Source organism: Lepidochelys olivacea (genome assembly GCF_965140295.1).
Source record: "Lepidochelys olivacea isolate rLepOli2 genome assembly, chromosome: 11".
NCBI lineage: Eukaryota > Metazoa > Chordata > Testudines > Cheloniidae > Lepidochelys > Lepidochelys olivacea.
This window is the reverse complement of record NC_140421.1, coordinates 63,341,197-63,359,766: the sequence shown is the minus strand read 5'-3', so window position 1 is coordinate 63,359,766 and position 18,570 is coordinate 63,341,197. Positions and strand designations below refer to the sequence as shown.

Genomic DNA, 18,570 nt, shown 5'->3' with positions numbered 1-18,570 from the left:
AGCTGTACAAGTATTCAAAGTCCAGTGAGGGCTACACAGGGAACAGTCAGTTCTCCATCCTAGTCTAGCTGTAATCAAGACCTCTAGTTTTGAATTCAGTATCTCACACCTGGTTTAATAAAAATGGAATAGGGCTCAGGGCACTGCCTGTTTAAACTGTGAATAACTGCTTTTTCAGTTCAGTGGCTGAACTAAATCATCAGTGGGGAAAATTGTTTTGAGTTGACTCCATTCAAAACAAATTTTTAGCAAACCAAAAAAAATTAAAGTTTTACACTTTGGGTTAAATGAAACATTTCCTTTAGTTTTTTGGGGGAGGTTCGCCTTTTAAAAATAAAATTGCCGTAAAGTGTGAAACAAAGGCTTTTTGAATTGAAAAATCATAACATTTCAAAAATCTTGAAATAAACATTTCAGATTCTGATTTTTTGAATGAAACAATTGGACCCTAATTCTCAAAAGGTTTCAGTTGACTCAAATCTGCATTTTTAATTGAAAAAAGTTTCAGCTGAAAAGCTTCACCCTGCTCTATTGCCTGGTCTCCAGCAAACCAGGAGTTAACTGCAGCTTCTCTTTCCCCATCTCTTGGACAGGTGCTATGAGAAGGGTGAAGGGAGGACGTCTGAGAAAAGACGGGACTAGGCAAGAGGACAGTGATGAACCTAGGACAGGGAGTTTTACTATTATACTTTTGTGGCAATGTTAGCTTGCATTATTGACTTAAGTTTTTCCAAAGTCATAGGTCTCACTTTGCTCTGATGCCCCAGCATTCATCATTCTGGGATGTTACAGCCCACAATGAACTGTATATAGAGACAGGTTTCAGAGTAACAGCCGTGTTAGTCTGTATTCGCAAAAAGAAAAGGAGTACTTGTGGCACCTTAGAGACTAACCAATTTATTTGAGCATAAGCTTTCGTGAGCTACAGCTCACTTCATCAGATGCATACATGAAGTGAGCTGCAGCTCACGAAAGCTTATGCTCAAATAAATTGGTTAGTCTCTAAGGTGCCACAAATACTCCTTTTCTTTTTGTATATAGAGATAAACTGAAGCATGCAAAATACGAGGATACCACAACAGGACCAAAAAAATGGTATCATCGGCAACTATGGCTCCACTATATGAAGTTCAGTGCATCAGTTATTAACTATAAAAATAAAGCTGTTCTAAGGATTAGAACATTGTCAGCTGATCAATTACTCTTGTTTCGATAATGAACTCCTTGGCTCTCCCCTAGCTGTGGGAAACCATTACTACATTGATAATATCATCAGTAAAGCTGGGTTTTTTGATTAACTGATTTTTCACCAAAAAATGCCAAATTTGATGACCAAGGTTGGTTTCAACAAAGTGTCAGACTTCAAAAAGTTTTTGGAAAAGAAAACAGACATTTTCAAAAGAGAAAGTTTCAGTTTTGAGTGAAAACAACTTTTCGTTTCAAAGTTTCAGTAAATTTAGTCTAAAAAGTCAAAAAAACAAACAAACAAAAAACTCCAACTCCAAAATAAACAAAGGTCAAAATCAAAAACCAAAACATTTCAAAATCATCAGAATGAAATGTTTCACTTGACCCAAACCAAAACCTTTTTCAGATTTTCAGTTTGTGAAAATTCATGATTTTGACTTTTCATCCTTATTTTGGACAGAAAAATTTTCAATATCTCAAATTTTCTTGGACCAGAAAAACTGTTGCCTGCCCAGCTCTGTCTAGATTATCAAACATTCATGGGTGCTGATTTCTAAGATCCCAATTCACTTGCATGAATTTGCCAGTCCTTGAAGGTTAATCTTATCCTTTCTGTTTTCCCTGACAGGTATCGCTGTCTGAAGTGCCTGAATTTTGATCTTTGCCAAGTCTGCTTCTTCACTGAGCGTCAGAGCAAACCACACAAGAGGTCACACCCTGTGATGGAGTACTGTGTGAAGGTACCATCCCATTTTACTGACTCATCTGCTTGCTTGGCCTATTGGTATGGATAGGTAGGCTCATGGCTATGATGATTAGAGAGAGAGAGCGTGTGTGTGTGTGATCACCCCCATGAAATATATCCGCACTAGCTGCTGAGCAATGTTAGGTGAGAGAATGAATAAAGTGGGGTTTTAAGTTTAGAATTTTCACTCTGCTTTGAGATAAAGACACAGTCTAGTCACATGGGACACCGAGGAGTAAATCCTGCCCCGTCCTGTGTGTGTGGTATGTCACGTCACCACCCACAGGCATCCACCATCCCATTTTTGGACCTGTGGAAGGGGCCCTCCATGGCACCAGATTTTTGTGTGTGCAGACTGGTTGGGAGGGGGAAGGAAGGAAGGGAGCTTGGCATATGGCTGTAGGAGACATGCATCATTCCCCCTCCCTTCTACCCCACCCTGTGTCCATTCAGGAGCTAATTCAGTGTAAAGCTGCAAGAACTCCTCAGTAAAGCATCTTCTAGTTGGTTTATCAACCTTTGCGAGGCGGCCCCAGGGGCTGTGTGTGAAAAGAGAATTCCTTTTTCATCATGGCTTCACATAGCAGTGTGGCAGCATGAACACCAAGGAGATCACCCCTTGGTTAAAGGAGGACTCCAGTCCTACAGACCACCACATCCAGAAGATGACTGTATTAAATGGAATAGATTGTTGCACTAGCACCTAGAAGTCACTGTGCTAGGCACTGTGCAAACATACAGTAAATGAGAGTCTGTCCCGGGCCACAGAGCTTATAGAAAAAAATGGAGACGTTAACAGGTGAATGAGACAAACAAGCCAGTCAGTGTGGGAGAGCAGTGAGGAAGAAACTCTGCAAGGGGAATCCCAGAGTTTTCATCTGCTTGCTGCAAGCTGATCCAAAGGGAAACCCCTGCACTAAACCCTTCTGAAATCAATGGGGTTCCAGGAAGCCAGAGGACTCCACCCACAAGGATCAGCTTGCAGAATGAGGGTCTGAAGGTGTGTTGACATTAGAAAATGAACTGTGTTTGAAAGCAGTTGACAAACACACTTACTTTCTAAGCCAAACTGAGTACAGGCTTTACTGTGCCCAACAGCTAATTCAGAAAGTATTGTATAGCTCAGGTGAAAGTGGCAACTGACCATGATATAGCCTATCCTTTAAATCAGTGGTTCTCAACCTGGGATCCAGGGCCCCCTGGGGGGCTGCAAGCATGTTTCAGGGGGGCCGCCAAGCAGAGCCAGTGTTAGACTTGCTGGGGCCCAGGGCAGAAAGCTGAAGCCCCACCACATGAGGCTGAAGCCCAGGGCCCTGAACCCTGCCACCCGGGGCTGAAGCCAAAGCCTGAGCAGCTGAGCTTCACGCAGGCTCTGTGGCATGGGGCCCCGGGCAACTACCCTGCTTGCTACCCCCTAATGCGGGCCCTGGCTTTTGTATACAGAAACCAGTTGTTGTGGCACAGGTGGGCTGTGGAGTTTTTATAGCGTGTGTGTGTGTTTGTGTTTTTGTGGGGGTAGGGTGGGGCCTCAAAAAGAAAAAGGTTGAAAATCCCTGGTCTACATTGTCTTTCTCTAGCCCCCACACCAATGTTTATAATGACAATGCTGTTTTTCTTTACCACAGTGACACCTTGTGGTAGTTTTATCATCAATGTAAGAAATGAGTAGAACATACAATGGTTGCATTATTTTTTCCTGTTTGCTTTTTCACAATTCCCCATGTAGATGCACTAGATGCATAATGAGCATCAAATGCTCCCAGCTAGGAAAGGCAGCATTTTACACCCACTTTTCACAGCAGGAAGTAACTGGGCCCTTTGTTGTCTTTCCAGCACATTCTTAAAAACCACCTCAAAAAGGACATTAGGTTCACCCCTATCTACAAAACAAAATCATATTAAAGTTGAGGGTTCTATTAAGCTCCAGACAAACTAGGGAAGAGCAACTAAAGTTAGCCAGCATCCACAAAGGTCTGGAGTTACATTAGCTTTCTTGTGGGTAGAGGGGAGAAGATAGCAACACTCAGCTTTATCTGGGATTGTGTTGACCGACTGACTGCTTGCTGCTTCAGAGCAGTGCTGGTTTTAAATCCACTCTTTTCTCTGTTACATGTCGTTCCAGCAGATGTCAGCAAAGGAGAATGCAAAGATCTTTTTTCGCACTGTCAGAAATAACCTGCTTCAAGAGCGCTGCAGAAGGAAGGAGGCTCAGAGAAGGCAGACACTGGAAACGATGGAGGGAGGGGACTTTCCAGAACATGAGCAAGCACTGTGAGTGTGAGTCCCAGGGTATTTATACCACCTGAGTGGTGAATTTGAAGAGACCAGATACTTCCAAGCTGCAGCACATTCACCACCTGCATTTAACAGTGCTAAAATAGAAGCAGTTTTGAACATAAGCTACTTGACTGTGCTCACACAGTAAATGACTTTGATTTGACAGATGAAATGTGGTCAGTGATCAGTCCATAAAACACAAATTAAGATTACAAAATGGAAGGGTTGAAACTGTACAATAAAAGCAGCTTCTTTCCATGCTTTTTAAAAAATACCAGTCATCTGAAATAAGCCTTTGCATGATATATTGATACTGTGCCCACAAAGTAGCCATTACAGTCTATGGGGGTCAGTGACTGAGAACCTTTTCCATGCCGTGACTTCATGTTATGGCAGAAAGAGGAGCAGGAATCTGCAAAGCTCTCACCCTAGAGAATGTGAAGGTGGTCGCAATGGCCCCCATACTTAGAACCTATCTAACACACTTCCATAAAAGAAATTTTAAAACATTCTATCAGGCCTTGGTCCTATATAGTAACTGCAGAACTCAGCCTTGCTGACAAGTAGAAAGGAAGGCTGGTCGTGTGGTTATGGCCCTGGGTTGGGATTCAGAAGCTCGGGGTTTATTTCCCAGCTCTGCTACTGAAGTGACACCTTGGACAAGTCACTTAACTTATCTGAACCTCAGTGTCCCATCTGAAGGTGGGGACAACGATGCTTCCTTTGTCTATTTAGAATGTAAATGCTTTAGGAAAGGCGCCATGTTTTTCTAGGTATTTGTACAGACGTAACACAATAGGCCCTGATCTCAGGTGGATTCACTAGGTATTACCATAATACAAATAAGCAAGCAGTTTTGGATGAGTCAGTTACTCTATAACACATACTCTCCTTTAGGGGGTGTCATGAGTGTTGTAGTCCATCAACTCTTTAGGATGCTTGGCAGCAGAGTAGGTAAACAATGAATTTGAAGGCATGTGACTTCTTACGTCAACCTTCTACAGGGGTTTGAATATTATGGTGCTGGGGGCCGTACTAATAACTATCTAAATAAAACAACAAAGATGGAATTAGAATTATGAGCACCATTCACAAACAAGCACACATTTATTTTGTTTTCTCTTCTTAATGTCAGCTCTGTGTGCCATGTTTTGTCATATCTAATCTCGGGCCCAGCTTTGCAATACTTACTACCAGACAGTACCTCCCACTGTGGGTAACACCACTGAAGTCAATGAGACTGCTCTGTGCCCTTTAGACTTAGGTAATTGACTTAAGTCTGTTACCTCCATTCCTGAATGACCCATGTCCCTTTACGTCATCCAGGTGTGAGAAAAGGCTCCTCTTAGGTTCACTGCAATACTCTATATCTGTGAGTTGTTTTGGCATCTTGTTATGCTTGTCCTTCATTTGACCCATTCTTGCACTTTGTCTATGGGGGACTTGAATGAGACTGAAGAGGTCTCTTAACCATGTGCTGGTCCTTAGCACAAGTTCTGAGTGTTTGTCTTGCCTAATTGGTCTGTTCAGTTTGTAGACTTAAATATCTGCCAAACAGGGCTTAAGTAAAATTGAGTGATGGTATTCATCCTTTTGAACAGGGGTGAATTTCATCCTTCCCAACAGGAAGGAAGTGGAAAATATATTTACTAAACTTTACACTGAGTAGTGTTATTGCTATTAGAAACCAATTTTAAATACATTCAGACTAATCAAGGCCCCTAGCTACAGTATGAATAGTTTGCTGGAATATCAACCTTGTCAACAAGCTATTTGATCACTGAGATGTTGCTTAAGTGTTTGTTCCTTAGCATGGAATGTGATTGAATGCAACTTGCCCATTAATTCTTTCATGACTGATATTTGCTTACTTTCATTTAGCAACAAAAGCTCCCTTCTTTACATGAACTTTACCGTAATCTTTCTCCAAGTCCACAAGGTCATTTGATGACTTGAGGGGTTTTTGCTTATATCACATTTGGGCAGGATAAGCCATCAGTGAGAGCAGAATTTTGAGTTGCTACTCCAGGTGTCATTAAAAGGATCATTGGTACCTCAGCCTAGCACAGATTGGGCCACAGGATTTCTGGCTTTCTAAAACTTTCCTTATTTGAATTGCCTAGTTTAGTTGGCCCTCTACTGCCAATGGCTAAGAAACAGGGGAAGATGAAAAGGGAGAGCAGCTGTACTGTTGCTAAATGAAGAGGAACTGGAATTCCGTGCTAAAGACTTTATGGTCTCCATTCAATAAACAAAATGACATCCACTGTCGGTTATCCATTTTTACAGCCAAATATAGTGCTAGCTAACAGTGGTCATAACTACTCCGTAATTCCTACTCAGGCATGACAGTTATTACTCTGTTGAAAACAGAAGTTTTATTTATGATGATTCTAGATTCTAGGGAAAGGAACCTAAGAGTTCGACTGTTGAGCTTCTCATTTCATCCTCTCTTTATTTTTGCTTTCTTTCCTGGTGTACAGGCCCTCTACAGAGCTCAGCACCTCCCCACAGCCTGCCCATCATTACCTATCCTCCCCAGAAAACAGACTGGCCCCAGAGTCATCCAAGCACTTAGCTGAAAAGGGGTCTGCAGTGCAGCAGATTGAGAATGACAACAGGGCACCAGCACAAGACAAGACATCAGCTCAGGTAAGCAAAAACAAGATATAGCCACACTGAACAAATCAGGGCGAGTATTGAAGCGTGCAGGGAGACCCAGACCAATTATCGATCAGCTTTCAGACTGCCTATTAAATACTGATCCTAAGATGTTCCCTTGGTTAACTTCAACTCTGTTAATTTCTCATGTTGGAGGGAGGGAAGTGGGCAGGAGAAAGTAGAAGGAAACAAATCAGGAACCTGGAAACTTCGTAGTCATCCCTTAAAGAGCTTGACCACATTTCAATATTGGTGACTGCAGAAGAGTTGACTCACCATTGGCAAGTCCCCGGATGGCAGAGCTTGAGATAGCAGCTCTTTCTTGCCTAACACTGTCAATAGTTTCTCCGGCCCTGTGATGATCTGTCTCATCTTGCAAGTCAGCCCTCTAGCCACATTACATTTTAGTTCCCCACTTTTGAGGTAACAGAGTCTAACAAATAACAGTCCCAGTGTCCTTACGAAAGGTCTTCACACTCCTTCTCTCAGGGCTTCCAGTCATCCTTATTCCCCTCTCAGGGGGCTTCATGCCATCTTTCCTGTGGCTGGTAAGGAAACCCAGATCCTCCCACTCCACTAGGTTCCAGAGCAGGTATCATGAAACAAACAGCAGTAGTCTGCTCCATGAGACTCCTTGCTGCTACATCCCTGGACCTGTTCTGACTAACTACAACCATTATGTCAGGTCTCCTGCTGTGATCTACTCTCCAGGCCCTATTCAGTACCTCCAGCCTCTCCCTGCTTCTTACAGACTCTGCCTCAGGGTCTCCCACAGGACCTACTTGTTCTCTGTAGCCCTTGCAGCTGTATCCCCTCAAACTTCAGTCCAAATGCCCCTTAGTCCCAGACTTCTCTTTGGCTTTAGTTCAGCTAAACTTTCTAGCTATCTCTCACTTGGGTCTTCTGCCTGCCTACCTTCCTATTGCTCTATGCTCCTTAGTCCTTCCTTTATGAAGGCCCAGTTCCTCCCCCCTGGGTATGATCATCAGTTATGCCTGACACCCAGAGGCTTAATTGGGCTCAGGCTCTATTAACTGCTGGTTAACAAGTCTGGGGTGTATACACCCAATCATAGTGGCTAGGCCCAGATTCACAAAGGGCTTAGGTGCCTAAAGTCTAGATTTAGGCACCTAAGTCCCACCTTTTAGTCACCACTGCAATTCACAAGACTCCCACTGACCCTGTAGGCACTGACACTTAATTAGCCTAAAAATTTTCAAGAGTGAAATTTCCTAAGGTGCTTAAGTTTCTACCTCGGGGCACGTGCACTGCTGCTCCATGCTAGGGAGCTGAACACTTACCTTCCACCTCACCCCAGAGCAATTCAAGAACCCAGGGAATACAGACATTCCTCTGCTTAACTCGCCTGCAGAGCCCTATCCAGTCAGCATGCTCAGAGCACACCTTCCAGATTTGGCGCCGTCGGCAAGCTCACACAAAATGGCTGGGGCGAGGAGGAGGATCTGCTCCCTCATAACTTTTAGCCTAGTGGTGATGTGGGAACTTCAGGTGTCCTAAGCTCCACCAAACTGGGCTCTAGCCCCCTGCATCCTTACAACAGAGATGTCTCAAGGCAGTGTTTCTTCCCAGCTTATGAAGGCCCTACATAACTTTCTAGCTGAGTGGTTAGGGCTGTCTCCTGGGATGTGAGAGCCCAGGGTCCAGTCCGCCTGCTCCAATTACTCTTTATTTATACACAGTGGAATAGCTTGAACAGGAGAGATTGAGGGAGCCCATGTCAGAATATCCTATTGCCCAATGATTAGGGTGCTCACCTGGGAGGTAGCAGATTCCCAGTCAAATCCCTTCTCTTCATCCGGTGGAGGGGGCACTTGAGCCAGGGCATCCCAGCTGAGTACCCTCCTCTCCCCAGCAATTAGCAAAAACCACTTTGGGCCCTGAACTCCAGAAAAGGGTTCACAGCTGAGAATCACTAGCAGAGAAAGGCACTACCACATACATACCCCCCTTGTCAGCGTCTCCCATTGGCTAGCTTAGGCAGCTCCCTGCTTAGTTGCTGGCTTTGTAAATCACAGTCTGGCTCTGCTCATTGTGTCGGAAGCCTAGCCCACAACTCAGGATTTGTGGATCACAGTGTTGTTCCTGTGATTTGTTATGCGCCTAAAAGTCAGGCATTGTAACACTGAGCACCACAACTCCTATGTCCCCTTGTGAATCTGGGCCTCGTTACCTGAATGTGGTAGCACACACAGCTATTTGCACTGCAGGGTTATTTGTTCTGTTATTCATTTTTATTTGCATTACAGTAGCACATGACAGGCTCCACTGAGATTGTGGTCAAAATACCATCACCTCTCCCTTCTGAAAGCAACAGTTTAAGGAAAGACATCATAGGCCTGAATCTCAATTAGGCTTGGGCCATTCTGTGCCATCATGACAGCATAAAGGCAGCAGAAATAGTCCCTCTGAAGATATGTCCAGAGTAGTGATTCTCTCCAGCCAATGTAGAAGTGCCATAAAGGCTCTAAACCAACTCTGCTCCCTGCCCAGCAGCCATGTTAGGGGCATGCTGGGAGTGGGTGGAGGTGAATGCATTGCACAACAATATTGCTTTATTTTCCAGGGGCCATGGGAATCAGAATGTAAGTTAGAGTAGCCTCAGGTTAGGCAGCCTCTGCATAGCCCTAGACTATGGGGAGCACAAAAGAGGTCAAGGCCAATTTTGCCTCCCCACCCCTCTGTCTCTTCCCCAGCTCCAGAATGGAGTAATTGAGAATCAATCCCCGTATATAAGCTCATCTATTTTGCCATCACACCCATGCCTCTCTTCAGGAGCTGTACTTCCATGGAGAACATGAGACACTGTCAGCCACCATGTACCAGCAGTAGCAGCTGTGAGCATCTGCAGATATTCAAGTCAAGAGCACTTCACCTCATTGTCAGGCATGCATTCATTTCAGAAGAGAGAGAGACAGGACTGCCACCTTTGGGTTCCTGCAGTGTATTCTTTTTCCATCTGGTGAGGTAGCCTGGGGTTTTGTCATGCTGGCTGTTGACTTGTTTAGTTTCTCCATGGGCTGAGAATTCTTTCTGAGAAGCTTTATCCTCCTTTTGTGTTCTACACTGACATCATGCTGGTTTTTCAGTGCTGCTTTAAAAGACACAGATTGGAAGTCCTAGAGTCCTGTTTTGTCGGAAGATAGATATAGGATGTACCAGAACTGTACCAGACATGCGCTAAATCAAGATGCTTAGGGGTTCCTGAGGATCTGCTTCCAGGCACAGTGGAAAAGTGTGATCCATAGAGAAGTATCCAGACTGTTCGAAATGTGCTAATACCTCAAGTTCATGGCAGTCAAATAACTCAAGACAAAAACTGTAATGTAGACATATCCTAAATGTGATATTACTGCTTACAGCAAGGTTTACACAGCAAATATGATTACAAACACCACACTGGTAAAATTCAAAACAGAATCTTCTCTCTTTCTTCCATAGGCAATAGCCTCTATTAAGGCAGAATTGTTAAAAGCTCATGAATCCATCAAAGCCCTTCACAGTGAGAAGAGGTGGGTAAGTGTGTTAACACCAAAGCTGAAGCCAAATGGAGATAAGTGTTTTAATATTAAAACCAGACAACTTGAATAAACATTACTGCTTCTTTCCTTCCAGTCCCAACCCTTCATTTCCAACCCTAAACCAGACCAAAGCAAGAGAAAGGTTTTTAACCTTGTGCAGTGTGTGTGTGTCTGTGTGTGTGTCCGTCCGTCCACTTGGATTTTTTCTAGCTGTCAAATGCTGGGCTACAGCTCTCGTGTGCATTATTCAGTGAGACAGCTTGCAAGTCTTAATTCTGTCATGTGGGCATCAATTTAATGAGCCAAATTTTCTGCTGGTGTCAATTGGCATGGTTCCATTTAAGTCAAAGAAACTGTGCCAGTTTACACCAGGGAAGAGTTTGGCCTTACACATGGGTCAGTAATATATACCATTAAATGCAGTATATGTTAATTGTGGCCTCTTATTCTCTTTTTCATGTTCTCAAGAGCCATGTCAGAGAACCTCATTAATATATGTTGTCACTTATTAATTTCTCTTTAAATATTGTTACAAGAATAAAGCTGTTTTTATTGGCTCCTCATGAACACAGCAAGATAGTTCAGCTCCTATCGTCCCTGCAAAAGATAAAAAAAAAATACAAATAACAATTTTCCAAGTCCTTTTTTAGATTATTATAATATTATCATTTAAATTTACTACTAATACAAGCAAAATCTTCTGCCTTTTCCAGAACACAAGTTGGAAATAACCCCTAGAATGCAGCTTTATTATCCCAAATCATGATTGCATGATGTGATGCATTGATAGCAATAAACTTTTTTGAAAACATGAAGCATGTTATTTGTAAACAAGTCTTAAAATAGCAAAACACTCACACAATGTTGGTCAGACCAGCTGCCTTAACAAAACCACACACACACACACACACACACACAGAGGAAATACTTAATACCTGACACAATCCCCATGCCACTACATGTCCTCTCACCCCATGTTCTCCTTTCCCCTCTTTACACATTTTCCCTTCACTTGACAGTGGGGTAGGGAGGTGGATGTTTCCATTAGAGAAGAGTTGAAGAAGGAAGGCTGCATGGAGTTTAGTTGTCCTGTCCCACTGCTTTTGAATCCTGTATGAATCTGAGGTATGTTGCAGGATGATCGTGCTGTGGTGTGGGGGAGGCAACAGGAGATGGTATTCTGGCAGCCATTATGGACAGGAATCGCTGAAACAGTTCCCTGTTGAGCTTTGTCTCCCTCCCTAAGCCACCATTCCTGTTCCAAGAACTGCTTTCCAAGTGCCAGCCCCGTCGCTGAAACCCTGTTCTCTACCTGGGTGGTGAGCCCCAGCCTTTCCTCTTGCCTGTCAGTATGCTGTTGTTTCAGTTTTTCATCCCTCTTCTTCTGGTACCAGACCTGCTCGTCTGCCCTCTTAAGATCATCAACCATAACTTTGTCATGGAAACTCTTCCTTTTGGAATGGTTCGTGAAGGTATCTTGGGCCAGGGATCGAATTCCTGAAGAACAGCAGGCAGTAGAGGTTGAGGGTCCTGAAATAGGACAAGAAAAAGGATTGTTGTCTAAAGTAGCTCAGTGGAGGAGCACAGAATTAATTATGGTGGAATCTCAAGAACATAAAATGTAACATTTCTAAAGTGAACACATATTGTGACGGGAAGGCTTCAGTCCTCATGCTGTCTCTGAACACAGCCTTGTTAGTCACAGTTACAGAAGTGTGAAGACAATGGTAAGTTTAAAATTGTAACTTTTTTCTGTTTCATAAAAATTTCGTAACTAATTGTCATGCAGGGGAGGAGGAGAGGTGTGTATAATGCCCTTGCTGCAAAAGGCTTTTTCTGTCATTTCAGGTCTTTCATATTTTGGAAGATGACATAAGTGTTCTTGTGGTGCTCTATTGGCAGAGGGACATGTTATTCCAAGCTGCTGGAGGGAAACATACAGTGTATGCAGCTGAAGTATTCAAACATATAGTGACCAAACAGCATATCTGAGAGTGGGGTGGACTAGTCAGCTATACGGGGCAGGGAGGTCCTGGAAAATATGCCCTTCCCCACAATGTGACTATCTATGTGGAGCTCCTGCTTCAGGAAAAGCATGCAGCTATCAGCAGCCAGGATTGGGTCAGAATCCATGAAGGAATTAACCTTAAGAGCTGACACAGCACCTTTGGCTTACCCTGTTACTGCTGCATACAAATACGCTAAAATCTGCAGCTTTTCTCCACCCTGCACCTGGCATAGTTCTGGGGAAAAACTGATGCCCCACTCGTACTTTGGAGAAATGAATTTGTGACCCGCAGACTGCATGGATTACGCTTAACAGAAATGAGCTAGATTTGGAAATAGAAGACTTTACCCCAAACACACATGCTCAGTTCGCTGTTCACAGGCAGCTGTATAGACCCAGGAGGAATGATTACAGCGTGGGATATTTCTTATTGCTGAAGGGAAATCATGAATGACCCTAGCAAACATCTGTGACTTAACAGCTACAATAACCTTTACAGCTGTTTATGAATCTTTGAAATTTCAGGTTGCCATTTTGAACTAAACAAGTGGGGGGAAGGGAAGGCAAACACCACGGTGCTGTGCTACAATCCACCATTATTGGCCACATGCTGATATCTGGGACTTATTTTTACATTGCTTCTTAGAGCAGAAATCCCTCCCATTACTGTAATAATAAACTGTAAATTTGAATCATACACTTACTGGGCTTTGGGGCCGCTTCAGACTGCACCGTGTTTGTTGCAAATTTTGGCAGTGGGCTGTTCCTCGGGCAGGGGGATCAAACAACTCTTCCAAGTAGGGACCAAGAACTCACTGTTGATGCTGATCCACAGCCTGCTCTGGGACTGGTTTCATTAAGAGAGTCACTTCATGCCCTTCACTTGGAGCCTGCTGCTGGCTGCCTTCAGTCCTCATGGTGGATTCAGGGGCCAACATAGAATCATAGAAGATTAGGGTTGGAAGAGACCTCAAGAGGTCATTTAGTCCAACCCCCTGCTCAAAGCAGGACCAACACCAACTAAATCATCCCAGCCAGGGCTTTGTCAAGCCAGGCCTTAAAAACCTCTAAGGATGGAGATTCCACCACTTCCCTAAGTAACCCATTCCAGTGCTTCACCACCCTCCTAGTGAAATAGTGTTTCTTAATATCCAACCTAGACCTCTCCTACTGCAACTTGAGATCATTGCTCCTTGTTCTGTCATCTGCCACCACTGAGAACAGCCTAGCTTCATCCTCTTTGGAACCCCCCTTCAGGAAGTTGAAGGCTGCTATCAAATCCCCTCTCACTCTTCTTTTCTGAAGACTATATAAGCTGAATTCCCTCAGTGTCTCCTCATAAGTCATGTGCCCCAGCCCCGTAATCATTTTTGCTGCCCTCTGCTAGACTCTCTCCAATTTGTCCACATCCTTTCTATAGCAGGGGTCCCAAAACTGGACGCACTACTCCAGGTATGGCCTCACCAATGCTGAATAGAGGGGAATACTCACTTCCCTTGATCTGCTGCCAGTGCTCCTACTAATGCAGCCCAATATGCCATTGGCCTTCTTGGCAACAAGGGCACACTGCTGACTCCTATCCAGCTTCTCATCCACTGTAATCCCCAGGTCCTTTTCTGCAGAACTGCTGCTCAGCCAGTCGGTCCCCAGCCTGTAGTGGTGCATGGGATTCTTCCATCCTAAATGAAGGACTCTGCACTTGTCCTTGTTGAACCTCATCAGATTTCTTTTGGCTCAATCCTTCAATTTGTCTAGGTCACTCTGGACCCTATCCCTACCATCCAGCATAACTACCTCTCCCCCCATCTTAGTGTCATCTGCAAACTTGCTGAAGGTGCAATCCATTCCATCATCCAGATCATTAATGAAGATGTTGAACAAAACTTGTCCCAGGACCGACCACTGGGGCACGCCGCTTGATGCTAGCTACCAACTAGATATCGAGCCGTTGATCACTACCCATTGATCCCGATGATCTAGCCAGCTTTCTATCCACTTTATAGTCCATTCATCCAATCAATACTTTTTTAACTTGCTGGAAAGAACACAGTGGGAGACCGTATCAAAAGCTTTGCTTACAGCAAGATATATCACATCCACCACCTTCCCCATATCAACAAAGCCAGTTATCTCATCATAGAGGCAATCACCTTGGTCAGGAATGACTTGCCCTTGGTGAATCCATGTTGACCGTTCCTGATCACCTTCCTCTCCTCCATTTGCTTAGACCCTGCAGCCCTGAGGGGTCCTGGGACTGAGTCCTGGGTTAGAGCAATTGCAGTGTAGATGCAAGGGGTGTTAGGATGGAGCCCAAGATCAAGCTCAGGCTTACATTGCAATGTAGATATACCCATAGGGGCCAGTCCTGTGAGATGCTGAACATCTTCAGCTCCCACTGAAGTTAATGGTAGCTGAGATGATGCATATGAAGCCTGCTCCTTCGGAAATGTACTCTGTCCTGACTCAAGACTATACTTGCTGAGTCTCCAGGAATTAAAGATGAATCTTTAAAGATTGTGTCGTGTGGTGAAACCTCCAAGAATGCATCCAACCAAAGTTGGCAACCCTGCTCAAGACCCGATTCCGTAAACAGGAAAATGAATAACTTTGCTCCCAGGAGCAGTCCCCTTCATTCCTAGTCAGTGGAAATACTCGCACAGGTTAAGTTACTCAGGTGAACGTTTGCTGACAGGAATGGGAACAGAAATAAAGTTTGCGGATGATACAAAGCTGGGAGGTATTGCCAATTTAGAGAAGGACAGGGATATCCTACAGGAGGATCTGGATGACCTTGTAAACTGGAGTAATAGTAATAGGATGAAATTTAATAGTAAGAAGTGTAAGGTCATGCATTTAAGGATTAATAACAAGAATTTTAGTTATAAGCTAGGGATGCATCAATTAGAAGTAACAGAGAAGTAACGGAGGAGGAGAAGGACCTTGGAGCATTGGTTGATCATAGGATGACTATGAGCTGCCAATGTGATATGGCCGTGAAAAATGCAGTCTTGGGATGCATCAGGAGAGGTATTTCCAGTAGGGATAAGGAGGTTTTAGTACCGTTATACAAGGCACTGGTGAGACCTCACCTGGAATACTGTGTGCAGTTCTGGTCTCCCATGTTTAAGAAGGATGAATTCAAACTGGAACAGGTACAGAGAAAGGCTACTAGGATGATCTGAGGAATGGAAAACTTGTCTTATGAAAGGAGACTCAAGGAGCTTGGCTTGTTTAGCCTAACTAAAAGAAGGTTGAGGGGAAATATGATTGCTCTTTATAAATATATCAGAGGGATAAATACCCGAGAGGGAGAGGAATTATTTAAGCTCAGTACCAATGTGGACACAAGAACAAATGGATATAAACTGGCCACCAGGAAATTTAGACTAGAAATTAGACGAAGGTTTCTAACCATCAGAGGAATGAAGTTTTGGAATAGCCTTCCAAGGGAAGCAGTGGGGGCAAAAGATCTATCTGGCTTTAAGATTAAACTCGATAAGTTTATGGAGGAGATGGTATGATGGGATAACATGGTTTTGGTAATTAAATATTCATGGTAAATAGGCCCAATGGCCTGTGATGGGATATTAGATGGGGTGGGATCCGAGTTACTACAGAAAATTCTTTCCTGGGTATCTGGCTGATGAATCTTGCTCAGGGTTTAGCTGATCGCCATATTTGGGGTTGGGAAGGAATTTTCCTCCAGGGCAGATTGGAAGAGGCCCTGGAGGTTTTTCGCCTTCCTCTGTAGCATGGGGCATGGGTCACTTGCTTGAGGATTCTCTGCTCCTTGAAGTCTTTAAACTACGATTTGAGGACTTCAATAGCACAGATATAGGTGTGAGGTTTTTTGCAGGAGTGGTGGGTGAAATTCTGTGGCCTGCGTTGTGCAGGATGTCAGACTAGATGATCATAATGGTCCCTTCTGACCTAAATATCTATGGGAAAAAAAATAGCTAAAGATGCTCAGAACCGCACAGGACAGAGCCATTAAATGCTGAAATATAAGGACTATTAAAAGGACTAGTAGAGCTGGTCAAGAATTTTCCAATGAAACATTTTTCCAATCAGGAAATGTTGATCTGTTCATTTTCTGATTCAAAATGACTTTTTGCTTAGAAATTTTAATTTGTACTAAAATAAGTTTTAAAAAAATTTGAAAGGTCGGTATCAAAATGAGATGTTTCAATTGATCTGATCCAAAAAAGTTTTCAGACCATTGGTTCACAAAAAAAATTTGAGATTGACTTTTTATCCCATCTCAGGATGGGAAAAAATGTCAAAAATCTGAAAGAAAATTCTCGCAAGGACAGGAAAACCTTTTCTAAACCCAGATCCAAATACTAGTGTTAACTTTGCATGTCCAGACTTCTTACAAGCCTTATGGCCAAATCTTGCTCAGCTGACATGTATAATCCCATTGAAGGGGTCAGTGGGGCTACTGGCATGAGGAAAGTGAGCAGATGAGTTCTGTCTTTACCCCTAGTGTGGGTTTTTCTGAGTACGTACTGATTAATGTATTTCTTCTTTCAAAAATAGAGCTGGAAGAAACCATTTAGTAAAAGACTGATTTATAACACCATTGCTTCTTGCTTATGTGAACCAACACATTATCCAATGGAAAGTTAATAAATAGAACTCTTGGATGTAATAGAAGAGTGGGGATAACTATTTCAATTGAGCAATATACAGCAGCTGTCTTATTGCTCCAGTGCTAACCAGCTTTTATATCTCTCGCTCCGCCTCAGCAGTGGGCAAGACAAAGCTGTATTGCTATCCTGTGGGCAGCACTTCTCCGCAAGAGTCTGCCTCTATATTAGAGAAATGGGTGGTATTTATGTATTGTCTGCCCTGAGTAGATATTATGTGCATAGTCTCTAATTATCCTGCTCTAGTATGTGTGGGGGTAGCACTTTTGATTGCAATAACCTCATCTTTCCAAGGACAGTGGCTTCTATAGAAACTTTCTGTGCAATCAGTGGAGGCCATACAGAAGGTCCTTAGCAAGAAGGATCATCATCAAGGAACAATGGGGCAGATTCATCCCTGTGGTTGGGCCAGGACAGACAGCTTGCACTTCCCCACTTTGAGAGCTAGCAGGAGCTGGCTTGACCCCAGGCACAGAGGAGGGCAGCTCTTCTCTTGTCTCTGTTGTGACAGCCCCATGGGCCATTCCAGGAATGTTGAATCACCAGAGCCCAGGACCATCCTGGCCACACCTTCTCCATCCTCCCCATGTCCTGGGCTTCCTGGAATGTCCCTGTGTATAGGCTGCTGTGGAGACAGCTCAGCCCCTGCACCCTGGATGGGAAGGTTCTTATACCTGCGCTATAGCCCCTCTGCACCAGCCAAGCTGCAATATTTGTCCTCTCTTGTGCTGTGCATTAAGGAGTGTGCATGGAAGATAATTTAGTCCAGTAACTCCCCTGTCCCCCTGTTGCCTGGCAGGTACCTGAGAAAGCAGTTAAACAAATGGAAAGACAAGGTGCTGCTCCTCCACAACTCCCAGGAAGACAAAAGCTGCAGACTAGAAGCAAAGCTCCAAGTCCTGATAGCAAACCATGAGAGTGTGCAGATGGAGCTGCAGCAAATGAGGCAGGAAATAAAGGTACAGAGAACAGTGTACCAAGAATCTTGACAACAATTTGGCTTTGACATGTTCTGACCACTGCGCACCAGCATTGTCTCATTGTTACTTTGTGCTCCCCCTGTTGTCTCTTATCGATAGATGGATAGAAAGCAGGGGCTATTTTTGTTCTGTTTGAACAGCACCTAGTACAATGGGGCTCATAGGCACCACCACAGTACAAATAAATAAATAAGAGTAATAATTAATAATAAATAGCTGAGTGAACAGCTGAGTAAACACCCTTTCTGTGCAAATTCCAACCATAAAAAAGGCTCCAAAGAGAATTGCTCAATGCATCTTAAGCAAGACTGGACACATCACTAGACAGTGCAGTCTAAAGAACAATCTTACATAAGAATTAGATAATTAAAGGAAAGTCTTTACTTGCTGCGTATCAATATCTTATTTTGCCTTTTTCTTTTGGAATATTTTAATTCTGATTCATTTAAAGTAACCCTTGGTTTCTAAAGTTCAAATGATGTTCTCACCTCTAAAATATTAGTCCATATGCTATGCAAATACA

General features: G+C 43.5%; 1 protein-coding gene across 1 annotated transcript in view; it reads left to right on the top strand.

Moving 5' to 3' along the window:
• DYTN (dystrotelin) overlaps window positions 1-18,570 on the top strand; it is a 52,204-nt gene that overhangs the window by 22,317 nt on the left and 11,317 nt on the right. Inside the window, 5 exon segments of the mRNA XM_084643122.1 lie at window positions 1,817-1,928; window positions 4,056-4,204; window positions 6,694-6,862; window positions 10,331-10,401; window positions 17,867-18,026. Of these exon segments, the coding sequence (XP_084499248.1) occupies window positions 1,817-1,928; window positions 4,056-4,204; window positions 6,694-6,862; window positions 10,331-10,401; window positions 17,867-18,026 (661 nt within the window).